Here is a 15,347-nt window from a genome sequence, read left to right as displayed (position 1 = left end):
ATCTCTATCCAGCTAAGCTTGCACTGAATAAACCTTTTATTAAGACTATATTTTGAGGAAGCCCTTCTCCACCAATGACACGGCTTGAAGCTCACTTTGAAAGATGCAGAGACCAAGCTAAAAGTGGACCCAGATTAAAGAGTGAATCACTCACACAGTGGGTCAATCCAAATGACCCCTTCTGGTTTCTTGCAAAGATCCAAACCCACTCTCAATGCAGCTTGAAATACTGCAGGAGAAATGGGAAATGTAGTTTATGCCTCTCAAGTGGTTAAAACAAAACAAACACCTGAGCCCATTTTATTGTAAAGGCTCTGTCTTTGCTGCCATTATTGAGCAGCAGAATGAGCAGGTTTGTAAGTACCAAGGGTGAAAGATGGTTCAGTACATGGTTATATTTTGTCCTTTGTGCCTATACAATCCAAATACACATTAGATGAAAAAATCTACCTGGGCTGCTGGAGCCAAACAAATGAAAAGGATGCTTCTGACCAAAGAGCACTGAGTTTTCAGAGACGGCTCCTGAAATATGCCAGGTTTGAGAATGGGAGCCTCAGAGCATCAGTCCTTTCCCCTTGGCTGACAGGCTCTTGCAAAAGAATAGAAGAGGTTTTCCAGCAGATATTTTGAATGTCAGGGGAAAAAAAACCCTCATGAATTAATGTGGATTTTGAGGAGAATGATACTGCCTAAAAATACCATTGTTAGTACAGGCTTTTTTTGACAGACTTGGCAGGTTTCTATAGCACCTTCTGACTATATGAAGTTGTGTGTGTGACTTAACCTTTTTATTTCTGCCTTTTGGAGTTTAGTCTCTGTCACTGTTGCCCTCTGCATTCAACTCCTCTGAACCCTCAGTGCTCCTGACACTCATTGTTATTCTGCTCTCTGCTTTCAACAATATTCCAGTGAGATTCCCTCCCTGTCAAGGCACTGACTCAGTCTACCTTAGAAAACCGTAAGGATCTGTTGATCTCTAAGACACAAGTGAGTATTTCTAGTTTCACCATCATTATTGATTGGTCAAAATGCCAGGATTAAAATGTTTAACAGAAAACAATGTGTTCTTAATGTTATTTATATCACTCCCAGCAAAAGAAATTTCACTTTTTAGTGTTTTTCTGTGTGAAAAGGTCGAACATTTTTAAGAGCTGTCTGTCAGCATCACATTCATTTCCCACCTGCTTTGCTGCTACTCCCCCAAGTCCCACACCATGGCCCCAACTTCAGGCTCCCTATCAGATGCTGTTGAAAAGAACTGTTTGGAGGCATAAGGATTAGCCAGGTGAAATCCTGTGTGATCCCTTTGTTTTGCAGGCCAAACACTGAAAAGCACACCATCTATAAGCCATACTTATGCCCCTTTCTTTGTGAGCCCAAAATAAGGTCTGGTCAAACCACCATAAATATTGTCATTAAGCATTAGCTCGTTCTTAAGGAAATAGTTGTCAGCATCAACTGGAAGAAGCCCTTTTTAGTTTTGTAAAAGCTGTGTAGCAGCAGACTAGAGATGGGAAGGTAAAGGAAGCAGATTCTCATGCAGGGTTGTGCCAGTTTAGATGCCCACATCCTGTCACAAACTACACCCTCGTCTCTAGCAGCAGCTGGCACTTCTCTACCACTTTTGATATGTTCAGACATCAGGAAAATTCCTCACCTGCCAGGGCCTTATTTCTGAGCATGGTTTCAGCCAGCCCCAGGACTTAGAGAGCTGCAGCCAACAGGGACTGCAGCTCCCCGAGGCCAGGCTGCAGCTTCTGCTGCTCCTGCGCTCCCTGCAGCACTGCCAGCACCCTCTGACTGCCCAGGATCTTGATTGAACACACTCAGGAGCTCCCCAAGAGAAAAAACAATGCCCTCCACCCTCTCTGAAATCCCACCCCATACCAGGAGACTAAACCAGCCACAAAAAACTAAAGTAGAGGCCTAAATACTCTGCAGTCAGTAAGAGTGAAATAATCACCAGCACCCAGCACAAAGGACTGAGAGCTTTGGAGAGGACAGGACCACCTGTTTTCTGCATGCCTCAAGGCAGTCAAGGCTGCTGAGAAACTTTGGGAAGAGACTTCTCAACACTCAGGAGTTCATCCCATCCCTTAAACACATGCAGCACTGGGCTGCTGTCAGAACTGTACTGCTATGCTGAAACACCTGCCAGTGTTGCCTGTTTTGGTAATATCTGGAAGAACAGATTTGGGATATTTATACTGCATCATGATCTCTGAAAATTTCATAAATAAACCCGTTCACTACCAGCATAATGAACCTCATGTAGCTGTAAACTCTGGTTGAGGAAGCTGGGCCATTCCTCCACGCAGACAAGGATTACACAGCAGTGACCCAAACACTTCTGTGAAATCTTCCAGAAAACAAGTGCTGTGTTGTATTTTTCACTTGGCACTACAGCTCTAGGACATAGTACCACTGTAATGTCTGATTCTCATTTATTAATGTCAAATATTAATTTATTAATGCCAGATTCTCTTATCCCAGTTGCTCTTCTGCAATTTTGGGAGAAAACCACTTCACCTGTCATTAAAGACCTATGAAATGCTACTGGACTTTGAATTATTACACACATCCATCTAAAAATATCATCTACACACTTGTCTCCTTACCTGAAAAGCTCAGAAGCATAGCTTAGACATCTGAACTCCATCAGCAGTAAGAAAACAAGGAAGAGGGGAAAAAGAAATCAATCTATTGTAAATGGCCAATACAGCAAACAAGAGCTGACACTTATTGCTAATTTAGGTACTAAAGTATCAAACAAAATTATTAAGGACTTATCTGGGTCTGCCAAAATACTTGATCAATTTAGGTTCTTACTGCAATAAAATAGCAATATCTTACTTGATTCGTCCACAGCACAGCAGCCTTAACAAAGTGTTTGTATGTTCCAGGGCCTGAGAGCTAATGGGACATCAGCCTCCTGTGCATGAAGATGTAGCTTTGTTCACCCACAGCTCCCTCATGGAGTCAGTTACTTGTGGTTTGAAGTTAAAAATGCTTGGGTTGAGCACTTAGATCTCAAAAACTGAAAAACAGGACTGTTAAAAGATTAAATCAGGAGCACCTTAGAAAAAAGGTCACAGTAAAGAAAGTGTGTTTATCTTGTCATAACTGGATTGCTGGTGATCAGGCATTCAGTAGCCAGTAATGATACACCCTTCTGAAAACTCAAGGTTTCAGCTGAGAGATCAAGTCTGGAATTATAATAGAGTTAAATTTAAATTCCAGAGTTCACTGGAGTAAAAGAAAGTCTGTCCTATGCTTTGAGTTGAAGCAGCTTAGCAAGGCACACTTAAAGCTGACTCTTATACTTAGAATAAAGAGCCTCTCTCCATACTGAGCATTTTCATCCTTCAGTCTCTAGCTGAGCATCATTACAAGCAAACAATTCAAACCTGTCACAGTCCCCCAAGCTTTACAATTTATAACCTGCTGCAAAGCCACACTTGAGCCAAGCCTTTCTTGGAACTTGCTAGAGCAGCTCACGGGATTACTGCCCCAAAGTGTGCCTTCTGCCTCCTGCTGGAGCATAGGAGATTTTGAAATATCACCAATTCATTTTCCACATGGAAGATGATTTTCAGATTAATTCTTCTTTTCATGTTTATCCTTAAGGTGGTTTTCCACTCAGAAGTCTGAGGAAAAAAAGAGGGGCAGAAGGGTGTGGGGGGTGTGGTGAATTCTGGCTCATATGCAGTCTACATCAAAAGTTACCAGGGCTACAAACCAGTTAGGAAGCAAGCTGACAGACCTACCCAAGGCTCTTCTGGGCCCCCTGAAGGAAAAAAGAAATGACTGAAAGACATCAGAGGAGGAAAAATAAAAAATTAAAGTCCATCCTGTTGTGCTAAGCTGGTCAGAGCATGCCCACTTCATCCTATTTAGGGTGAAAGTGTCTAATATCATATCTGGCTGGAAAAAAAAAAAAATAGAGCAAGAAACTGAATTCAAAAGTTCTGAGCATTTTTCACGCTTTTCCCCTGGCACTCGGTGCTGCTGAGGGCCCCCCTTGCAGACAGGGGCAGCCAGAGCCACTCCTGGGCTCGGGGATGGCAGCGAGGGATCCCTCGGCAGCCACTGCCAGCGACAAATCAAGCGGTTATTTTCATCAAAGTGATAGAAACAGAGCTGATCAAAACAAGCAGAAGGCACTGTTCTGTTTGGTCTGTACACTTTGTACGCTGCCACTTGGGAACTTAATTAGTCCACATGCTTCATGTTTCTATCTTGAGTCTGATGGCATACAGCTGTTCTTTCCAGCATCGCTGCCTACTGCCCTTCCCTGCTCTTGGGGTGTGCTTGGAAATAGAAAAGGTGGGGCTGCCTCCAGTTTAACCCTCAGCCAGCCCTTGCTGGTTGCCTAAAACAAAACATTTTGGCCCAGATTATGAGGTGAATTGTTTCATTACTTCATGGGAGTTTTCCCACATGGCCAGTGGTGGGGAGGATTCCCCCAGTCTCAGAGTGCTGATCCCATCACAGGGCTGCCCTTCAGAGGCAAAATGTTAAAAAAAAAAGAAAAAACCAACCTGTTTCAGGGCAATCTTACCTGCTAGGGTGAGGGGGGAGCATTCTTGAGTCACTGTCAGCATAAGGTGAGGGGACAGAGCTGGTTCTGCTTCCCACCTCAGCTGAGGTGGATGTGTGGCAGAAGAACAAGCTCTGGACATGAAGTTTGAAGTGAAACAGATTATTTCTAATTTTGATATTGAGACCTGGCATTTTCCCTATCACCTGCCATGGCAGACAGTGACCAATATTGTGCAAGGACTTAGCAATAAAAAAAAAAAAACAAACCAAAAACTCCAGGACCAAGGTTGTGGTGATCCATTCATACTAAAATGCAGGAAAAAAATATCTACTGAAGATGCCCAGCTGGGCAATGAAGCCAAAACTGGGGAAAGACTCAGGAGTGGGGAGTGAGCTCCCACTCCTGGTTGCCTCTGTGTTCAGCATCAGGTTGAGCCTCAGCACCCCTACTTACAGCACAGGAGGGAGAACAAAGCTGTCTTTATAGCCCGAGTCTGCCCAGGGAGGAAGGGAATGCCCCTGTGCACCACATGTAATAAATGAAGGTCTTCAAAATCCCTTGGCTGATGTCATTCCTTGCACAGGGTGTCACAGCCTTGGCCTTTCAGCTGAGACATTCATATCTCCCAGCTGGAATGCAGCTGGCATCCCCAAGCCTGGCTGTAACCTCCCAGCTCAGAGAGCAACTAATTTTTCTGAGCAGTTAAGAAGTTACACATCCATCTACTCCTGAGGTTTAACCATATCAGTATCCTCCACCTCCTGCCTCCCCCCATTAGTTTTTGTCTCTTGTAATCATTTTTTGCTCATATTTCAGAAATCCCTGCTTTGCTACCTAGACAGTGATGTTAACATCAGGTGCTGTACATCATGCCACACTCATGAGTTTTACATTCCTACTATATGCCAGACTTTGATATAATTACAGCTTGGCTACATATCTTAATTTATGTTACAATATTGCTGCAGTGATATCAGAGACAAATGTTTAATTCACAGAAACTCAGTTTCAAACTACAGTCCCTGAATGCAAACAGCAGACTTCAATATTTTTTCATCAATTTCTTAGTTCATAAAAATCAATTTTTGTAGAGTTTTTACACTGTACATAAAAGACTGTGGCATCAATTAGCCTTAATTCTTTTTTTTTTTCTTTTTTGGAAACCTCTTTGTAGGAAAATCTCATATTTCAGCAATTTGCATTATCCACACAATCTGCTTTGAAGTTCTAAGTTATGGTAAGAAAAGGATCCACTTATCTGCACATAAAAAATGTTCAAAGCTTATAAATTCCCTGAAACAGATGTACATTATCATTGGATTTGCCTTTCTCTCTTTGCTGTTGCATGGCTAATAGAGTTTCATGTGCCCCCTCACATCCTCCCCATTTAGCATCTTTTCTCTACAGAAGCATGCACCCTACTGTGCCAATCCACACTTCAAAGATTTCTGTCTATCTATTAGAAACAAAGCACAAAGTGAGAACATATGGCCCCTTTTAAATTTCCCACATTTAAGTCAATATCGTTTCTTTTCTCCTTTGGCAAAGAAACATAATAAGGTTTATCTTCTCCCTTCCTAAATCTGCTGGCTCTCTCAAACTGCTTGTGCCAATTCAGCAGTTACTTTGCAATATCAGACTTGGCAGCACATATGAAAACAAAATCTCTAATTTTTTAAATTGCTTTTATTTCTTCAGATCAAGAAGATGCATTTAAATGATGAAAAAGGACAAAATGTAACTGCACACTTTCAGATAAGTGGATTTTAAACCCATGAAAGGGCACAACAGAAAGTCAACAGCAAAAAAATTGTCTTGTGCAAGTTCTTTTCATGGTGACATCTTTCTAAGCTGACTAAAGGGATGGAAGAAGAGTATTCTGGAATCCGAGGCCTTACTGCACCTGCTTGTCACATGTGCCAGAGCCTCCCCAGAAACCCAGTGGGGCTGAGGGGGCGCTGAGACACCGAGACACTCACACCCCTCCTGAGGACAAGGAACTTGCCTCAATGACTTTGGCTCCTCAGTTTTCTCTGTTGGTGTCACAGATGCAGTGAACATACATACATACCTCTTGTGTGCCAGGAAGAAGAAATTTTGGACCATTCCTCTGGGGTGGCTCCATCCTGCACATCTTTGGGGAGCTGAGTAAGAGGCCATGCAGGATGCTCATGGTGAGAGCTGCTATTCAGTGGATTTCCTTTGCAGTTGTGGGCTACAGAAGCAATATCCAAAGGAACACAGGCTCCAAGTAAAACAAACTTCATTAACTATTGTTAGAAAGATCAGCAGACACATAATATCCTGTGAGTGCTGAACTCCTGATTCAATTATAGCAAAAGGGGTTGCAGAGATGATGTTTTTAGCAGAGAAAGGAATGAAAGTCTTGCCCTGCTCCTGAAAGCACAGTGTCTTGCACCTCTAATTCATAGTTACCAACAAAATTATTCCATATTTCAGGCTTGTAAGAGATCAAGATTGTAATCCTTAAATTAATTCATTTTAGCATCCATTTATTAGACCAGGAAAGTTCTAATAAAAACCTGTCCCTAACCAGTGCAAACTCTGAGTGTCCCAGGGCCCTGATTCCATGAGAGGATAAACTGAATACTTCTGTTGATCCAGTAAAAACGCACAATATTTCCAGTGAAACCTATGGAAGTCACATGCTCAGAGCCACTGAGGGCTGTGGCCCTAGCAGATGGCACACTCAAAGAGCAAGTTGTGATTATAGACATCAAAAGTAAAAAGTATTCCCTGAAAAGGCTGTAAAGAGACTGGAGGAATGTGAGGCCCACAGTGCTGCCTTATTGCTTCCCTTCATACTTTTGCACTTACTGGAAACTCCAAGTCTCTTTAATTGAGCTTTTCCTCCCCTCCACTCCTCGCAGTGTGAGAGGGTTAATTGCTTTGGACTGCAACATTTCTGTACTCCTGCTTCCTCCTGGAGCATCAGTGTGCAGAGATGATGTGTGCACACCATAGAGGAGCCCCCAGCACTTGGAGCAGGGATGAGAACAGCTCCAGACCTCCCAGCCCTGGGATGAGAACAGCTCCAGACCTCCCAGCCCTGGGTATCTGGGTATCTACAGAGCACGGTATCTATGGCTTTGAAAATCAGCACTGGCCAAGTGAGACCTTAATGCTAATTGCCACAGCATTTCACTGTTTATCTTAGCCCAACTAGCATTACCAGTCATGGTTGTTAACAACCTCAAGTGGCACTTTATTCATCTATCAACAGCCTTACCCTGTGAACAAGCAAGCAAAGAACTATAAACACCCACTCCAAAGTCACTGTGTAGGTTTAAGCTGAAGCCCACAAAAAAAAGGCTATTCACAGATCATCAGAGAGCAGACAAAACACAACCTCCAAACCAATGCTTTAATCTACAAAGTTTTATTTGTCTTTTAAAACTTGTAAACCATAAAAAGAGCTTATCAAATATCTGAAATTAGTACAAGAAAAAATGATGAATCATAGCAAACTGCATTTGTAAGGTCCAAATTCCATCACATGCATGGGGCTCTTCTGCTTCCATTTATGAAGCTGAAAACAAATTTGGCCCAGTTTGTTAGGTGTTTTATTAGAAAATTCACAAAGCCTCAGCATGCTATACTTTGTGAATAGAACAGAATGGGAAGGATTAAATGCAAGAATAAGCACTCAGCACCTGAAGGATCTGAACCCCGTATCTTCATCCACAAAATACAACACCAAAGCAGTACATACATCCCTTAGCTGGCAGTAAATAGAGGCAGCTTTGGACTTATGGACTAGGCACTCAAAGGAACACACACATCCCACCTCACAGACATGTCCCAAAAACCAGAAAGCACAACACCCATCACTACCAGTATGCCTGTTATTGTTAATGTTTGCCTATCCCCAAATTTATGAACATTAACATGATGTCTTCAACTTTCTTAAAAACACTTCTGGAACTTCAGACTCTCAGACCCCAGAACACCAGCCTGTTAAAGACAACCAACAGGCCCAGTCTGCCATTCCTTGTGGTATAAAGATTATCCTTTGTGTGAGTAGATTTCACAAAGATAGTGTTAAGAAAAATCAGGACAGATACTGAAACTTTGGGTAACAATTTGACCAACTTTTGTGTGTTTGTAATTGAAGAGAAAAAGAACTGATGGCACTATTCAAAATGTGTTCTAAGGAACATTCAAAACATCTGTAGAAACACATCTGCTTCCACAAACATTTCCCTCACCTTGGACAGGGACTCAGGAAAACAGGGATCCTTCCTTATTCTGCCATAGCTCCAGTGATTATCTGCAACTTTCCTGCCTCATGCCTCCCCCTGCACACTGGAGATTCACCTCTTAGAGAAACTCGTTCAAGTTTTCCCAGTCAAAAGCATTCTACAAACTACTGTTGCTGTTTTATGAGCAAAAACTGTACCATAAGAGATTCATAAAAGTAATATGAATAAAAACTTCTCCACAGAGCATTTTCCTGCCTCTGGTGTGTCTCCCCCAGCCCCTCTGTTGGACAGTTCTGTGCTATCCCTACACTTCTCAAATCTTTCCATCTTTCCCTTGCCAGTCTTTCTTCACAGCTCTAACTCTCTCAGTAATCTGCCTGAATAGTCCTGAAATCCTGCTAGTTTAAAACAAAGACATTAGAAGACTTCATCCGTGTGACTCCTACAATTTTAGTTAATTTAAGATTGAATTACCTAGAAATATGAAAGTAAAGCATCACTGAAAACCTCATCATTTAATAACTATAATCCAAGCTTCAAATAAGATGCATTTCAATGTATATTGATAAATTCAATATAGTTTTTCTCTATCTGTTCCTTTTAGACCATTTAAAGCACATTTTAAATGTGCACAGAATAACAAAAAAAAATAAAAATAAAGACCCTTCCAAATCAACTCAACATCTGTTCAAAAATGCAAACAAAATACATTATTACGTCATAAATAGAGGCTGGTTTTGCTGTTAAGTGCGTTAGGAAAGAAATCTTCTTCCAGAAGCTATATAGAAAACACATTAGGTTCAATTTTTAGTTCATGGATTTTCAAACATGTTTCTGCTGGTATATTAAAAAAAAAAAAAACCAAACAAAACCAAAACCAAAGAAGTCTGACAATTAATAGGATGCTGAATAAGACTTAGTTCCCAGCAAAGCCATGAATAAGTCATGTTTGAAAATGTATTTTCAGATCTTGATGAATTGCATCAAGGTAATTAAAGGTGCGACTTGATTAGCTGACATGTTTCCAAACATGAACATTCTTGCCTGTACTCCAGGCAAAAATTATGGTGGATGTTTTTGCAAATTTTCTAGCATGATGAATTTTTCTCAAGTATAATCTAGGCCCAAAGGGGCCCAACTTTCCTGTTAATTGGAATAGAAATGAAATCTGTCATTCAGTAATTGAGGTACGTGATGACACAGGGAGAACAGTATGCACTCATCAGAGCCGTGTGCTCATGGACCACAGAGCACACACAGCGCTCGTCCCTTTAGGAAAAACCACCTCTGTCAGAACCCATTCTGTTCCACACACTCACTTCTGCCAGAGGACACCCTCACACACACATAATATATACACACACATGTACACAACACACACACCTTTAAAGTACTTCCCCAGCTAAACACTGCTGTTCTATGCTCACGATGACTGGAGTAGAAAGACCGTAACAGAGGTCATACATTTGGTCATACACTTGGGGCTGGTCTGCCACTGTGCCAGGAGAATCTCATCATCCAAGGGCAGAACTGGGTCTCCATTCCTGACAATGACTAAGTGGCATGTGGCTGTTTCAAAGACATTTGGAAGCCCTCAGGTCCTCCAATGACAACAGTGTAAAGAGTATTTGCTGCTAATCTTAATTAATTTACCAGTTTGATCTCTTACAGCAAAACTTCCATTTACTATTAGCAAACCCATCAGCAGTAAAATGCAGAAAAAATAAATACTGAAGTTCCTGGCTGCACATCATGTAGACTTCAAACCCACCTTCCTGGAATGAATTTATAGGCACCCTGCAGCCAGCAGGAACCTGGCAGTCTTGCCAGAGATTTCACTGGGATAGAGATTTTACTTCACAGCCTTAGCTTAGGTTAATTTGCATTGTGGTCATGAAGTTGTGAGAAGAGCTTAGCAATCCTCTTCAAAACACTGTACTCCCCAGAACTGCAGCTGGTAGAGATGAGCAAAATTTTTCAATTGAATTTTTTCAGCAAATAGTGCAAACTTCAGGATTGATTTCATTTTGCTGAACTGCCTTCTGTAAAAACAGAAGAAGGAAGTGAAAAGTCTGGAGTTTTCATCTGAACTTCCTTAATGCCACTCCATTTTATTTTCAATATTAACAATATACTCAACTCTGATATTTTTTCTCTGGAAATAAATGTTTTGTTTAACCAGGAACTAAACTATTTCAAATTTTGATTCAGCTATGATTTTGAAAAACTTAAAACAATATTTTTTTTTTTAAGGAAAAGCTTTCAGAATTAATAGCAAGATGAAATACCAGTTACTCAACACAGGTCCAACAGCAGGGGACAAGAAATTTAACTTTGAAACTTGATATTTTAAATATTAGACCAAAGCATACCCAGTCCATACGTAATTTCCTGATCCTGTTCCCAAAAATGTTAATGCAAGCTCTTTCATCAGTGGGATCTGCAAGCACTGACAGCAATTGCAATAGGCCCCTGAAACCCACAACAAGAAGAAAGAAATATACTTTCTGAACTAGTAAAACTTTAATTAACAGGGGGTTCTCTTGGCACAGTTTTTGCTGTTAAATAAATAAAGCATTTAGTCAAAACCATCTATATTTACTATACAAAATACTGAAAAGCAAACATATTTAAAAGATAGGGAAATTTAAGGTTCTGTGAAAAGAAACTGTGCTACATGTTATTCACACTTATAATGCACATAACACAACTGCAACACAGTATTTAGATACTGTATATTCATACATGGCTGGTGTAAAGTTTTCGTAAGGGGATGCCATGTTATTAAAATGCGTTTGTGCTTCACAGACTCTGAGCAAGGCAGAATTTGTCTTTTGAATGTCCAAATATAATAAACCAAACCAAATCAATGCCAGGCTGTAACAAATGGCCACTCGTGTTCCATGTCAGAGCTCACTTGGCACAGCCACCACTGCACACTTCTCACTCAGATGGGATTTTGGTAGTGCTGCTCTTTTCTTTTCCAGCAAAATATCTTTGGGTGAAGGAGCAGTTTTACCCCTTTGCTGCCCCTTTTTAGAAAGCCCCACAGTTCTGAAAGCACTCGAGTTTTCCAGAATGTTTTCTGGTTGTCAGCAACAATCTGCACTTAAAAAAAATTGACTAAGAACAATTTCCACCTGTCAGTCTTTCTGGCATGCTCTACTGAAAAGAGAACAGCTTTAATTACTTCTTCAAAACAAATAGCATGGCATCCCTTCTTAGATGGAATGTACACTGTGTGTTTGCATGCGGTATAATGTAAGTCACTTGAATACATCAGACTTCTTTTAACACTATAATATAAATAAGCTTATTCCTTCTACTAGACATATAAATGCCTTTTTTTTTTGCAGTCCATAATTATATATACATTGAAAAAGAATGATACACAAGCAGCAAAAAAGGCTTAGACTAGAACAACTCAGTGGTAACTAACCAAATTCGTGGCCTTTTCATATTTTCAACACAGAAAATTCTGCATATAAATATTTTTGGACTTTAGGAATTTTAAAATAAACAGAACAGTATAGTTGTCACACAGATCAAACACATTTTAAAAACATTTTGTTAGATTTTACAGAACACACTGTTGACAGCTAAAAAAAGTAAAATAAAATAAACCAGATTTTTTAAAGGGGACAATAAGTCTAAACATCTGCTGATCCAGGGAGACAAGAGACGGACCTAATTACCATGAAACAGTGATTCTATTCCAATTCCACAAGAAGGAAAGGCTTCCCACTGTTCTTTACAAGGTGATGTCTCTGTGTTCTTAGAAAGGACAACATCCCTCTAAAACTGGTCAGCAGTAATATCCCACTTTGGACTGATCAAAACTCTAGTCAGAAAACAAAAAATACCCTAATCATAAAGGGCTTATAACAATGTTGGATAGTTACATTTTACAATATATACTATTGACAAAATACCACAACATTAAAAATAATTAAAACCAAAAGCAAATACATTTATAGAACAATTATGTCTTTATGTAGGAGTTCTCTACTTTAATGATCCAAAAGAAATGAAGATGTTTTCCAGTCACTTTCTACCTGCACAAATGATGATCTGTACAAAACCCAAGTGAATCTATTTTAAATCTGGGCTCCACAGAAAGCAAAACATCAATGTACTGACCCTTTTCCTTCTTTTTTTTTTTTTTTTTAACTTTTCCAATTGTCTTTTGACCTTCAAATTTCTCAGCAGCCATTAAGGTCTGAATTGAGTGTGGTCTTATTCTCCCTCATGGAATGGAAGCCCTTTGATATGGAAAAAGTAGAAGAATCCAGAAAGATTGTGAATGATATTTTTTATACACGTCTCTATAATGGGAGAAGCACAAATTGACAGGTGCTTGGGAAATTCAAATTGGAGGCACCAAGAAAATGCCATGGCATATGTTTCTAAAAAGTCACTGTTGTGGAAAAAACAAATATAATGTTAATATTCAAACCACAGATTTCTAAAACACAACAAAATGTACCTGAGAGTGTGCATATTTATATATATATATTTATATTTATATTTTATATATATTTGCCAACATTTAAAGTGAGAAAGTATATTTTCCTCAATTCTTTCTCAAAACAAAGAACTGTGGATTTAAACAAAACAACCCCCCCCCAATCAACCCCACTCCTTCTCAAACCCCCATGAATGATACTTATGGCCCAAGCATTAAAGTCTAGTGATGCTTTGGAAAACCCCATTTCACATCCTCCTCTTTTCAAATGGTACCCCAGAGTGGAGAATAAGCAAGAGAAAAACCAAAAATAAAAGAAGTATATTTAAATATTACCCAGTATATAACAGACTGTACTTGTATCAATGAAGAATCTCCAAGAAAATAAAGTGTAAGCCATACAAATGTAGCCCTGTTGACAAGTTTAGCTAATATTTCCTTGTAATTAAGATGATTTGAAAGGATGTGAACACAAACAGGCTACATGAACACAGTATATTAGAATTCCCCCCTGTAGCACATTACAATCAATAAAAAGAAAATAAAATCTGAATAATACTAGAGGTAGCAGCTGTTTGTATTTTCCATTATCTGAGTATCTCTGGAGTCCAACCCTTCGAACATTGCTCCCCTGATGAAAGGCTTGTGTGCGATCAGCCGACATACAGCAGAGTGGAAAGCTAGATGTCTGCAAGAGTGTTTGAAGTATCTTTCCGAGTACAGTGGAAGTAGTACTTGTACAGAAGTGCGTTGACGACCTGTATTAAATCACAGCTCAAAAAGCTATGGCTGTTTGCTGTTTTACAAGCCACTTAAAAAAAAAAAAAAAATCCACAAAAAAAAAAATCCACAAGGTGTTTGAGTAAGCTATGCTGTTCCACAACATATAAATAGGGTGAGTTTCAAGAGTCCCATATAACCTCTAAAATATATGCTAGCTGAATATTAATGGAGTAATGATAATATTGATCATAGTAATGCCTTAGTTCTGGTATCACAAGAACGCATTTCCTTCATTTGGGATGATTCTTGGAGGATGTTGGTGGGATCTCTTCTATGTCTGGTAGAAGTGGTGGTAGTGGTGGTGGTGCTCGTGATGGTGGTGGTGCTCATGTCTTTGTATCATTTGTCCCACTTGCCCTTCATACAAAATGACTGTGGGTAGGTCTCTCACATGTTCCTTTTCCACAACTGTCCCTGGAGACTGGAAGGTTTTGCACATTTGGTGATTCTCCTTTGCCCTCTGCTTATGCTTCTTGTGGATCTGTTGGGACTGCAAGGGAAGGTACGGGAGGTTCTGGCCCACGCGTGCACTTGGGGAAGCCATGGGCAAGGGCACCCCTTGAAAAGGTTTATTTCTAACTGCCCTTCCAGGATGCACAGGGGCCACATTTTTGCTCTGGGCTTTGGGAGACCTCACAAAGTGCTTGTTTGAGTCCTGGTTCCGGAGCCTCTGCTGGATTTCTGCAATTTTGGCATATGAACTTTCAGCCAGATTGATGTGGTTTGGATCCACCACTTGAGATTTCCTATGGTGAGCATGGAAGGTCTCAGGCTCATGAGAACGGGATCTAGTTTGATTCACAATTCTGCCTGGTGGGTCATGTTTTTGAGCTGCTGGAGGAGATCCTAGGAAATAACAAGCTGAGTTAGTCATCTAGTATTTCAAAGTTTTAATTAGTAGCATGCAGTTGGCAGGGATAGTATTATCGGCAGAACAAATTTTTCCTAAGGAAGTGAATGCAATTATAGCTGTCTAGTTTAATTACATTTAATAATTCTGGCCAGTAAATAATACACAAATATGAATACCTATCTAGAGAAGACTGAATGTATGTGTGTGTGTGCGTGTATGTGTATAAAAATCTTTATGTTACCAACTCTAGGTCATCAAATTAACTGTGAGGGGAATAGTAAAACCCTGGCAGAGGGCAGGGAAATGAAGGAAATCCAAATCTCTTTGATTTGGGGACTAGAGCCAAAATTCCAGGTATGAACACATATTCTTCTATTTTTGGGTCAGTAGTGAGTATAAAATATGTGCTGGTCTCACCTTGGGAACAAGCTCCAACATCCAAAACTCAATCCTTGCCTCACCCGTAGCCTAAACTTAATA

The 15,347-nt window shown here is 40.1% G+C and overlaps 1 protein-coding gene across 1 annotated transcript in view; it reads right to left on the bottom strand.

Moving 5' to 3' along the window:
- Positions 1-7,927: 7,927 nt before the first annotated feature.
- NKD1 (NKD inhibitor of WNT signaling pathway 1) overlaps positions 7,928-15,347 on the bottom strand; it is a 111,600-nt gene continuing 104,180 nt past the window's right edge. The window contains exon 10 of the mRNA XM_058846206.1: positions 7,928-14,860. Within this exon, the coding sequence (XP_058702189.1) occupies positions 14,286-14,860 (575 nt within the window). The 3' untranslated portion in view covers positions 7,928-14,285. The remainder of the gene's footprint in view (positions 14,861-15,347) is intronic.

This window comes from Poecile atricapillus, chromosome 10, assembly GCF_030490865.1.
Source record: "Poecile atricapillus isolate bPoeAtr1 chromosome 10, bPoeAtr1.hap1, whole genome shotgun sequence".
Taxonomy (NCBI): domain Eukaryota; kingdom Metazoa; phylum Chordata; class Aves; order Passeriformes; family Paridae; genus Poecile; species Poecile atricapillus.
The sequence above is the reverse complement of the archived record's forward strand: the minus strand, read 5'-3'. Positions and strand labels throughout refer to the sequence as shown.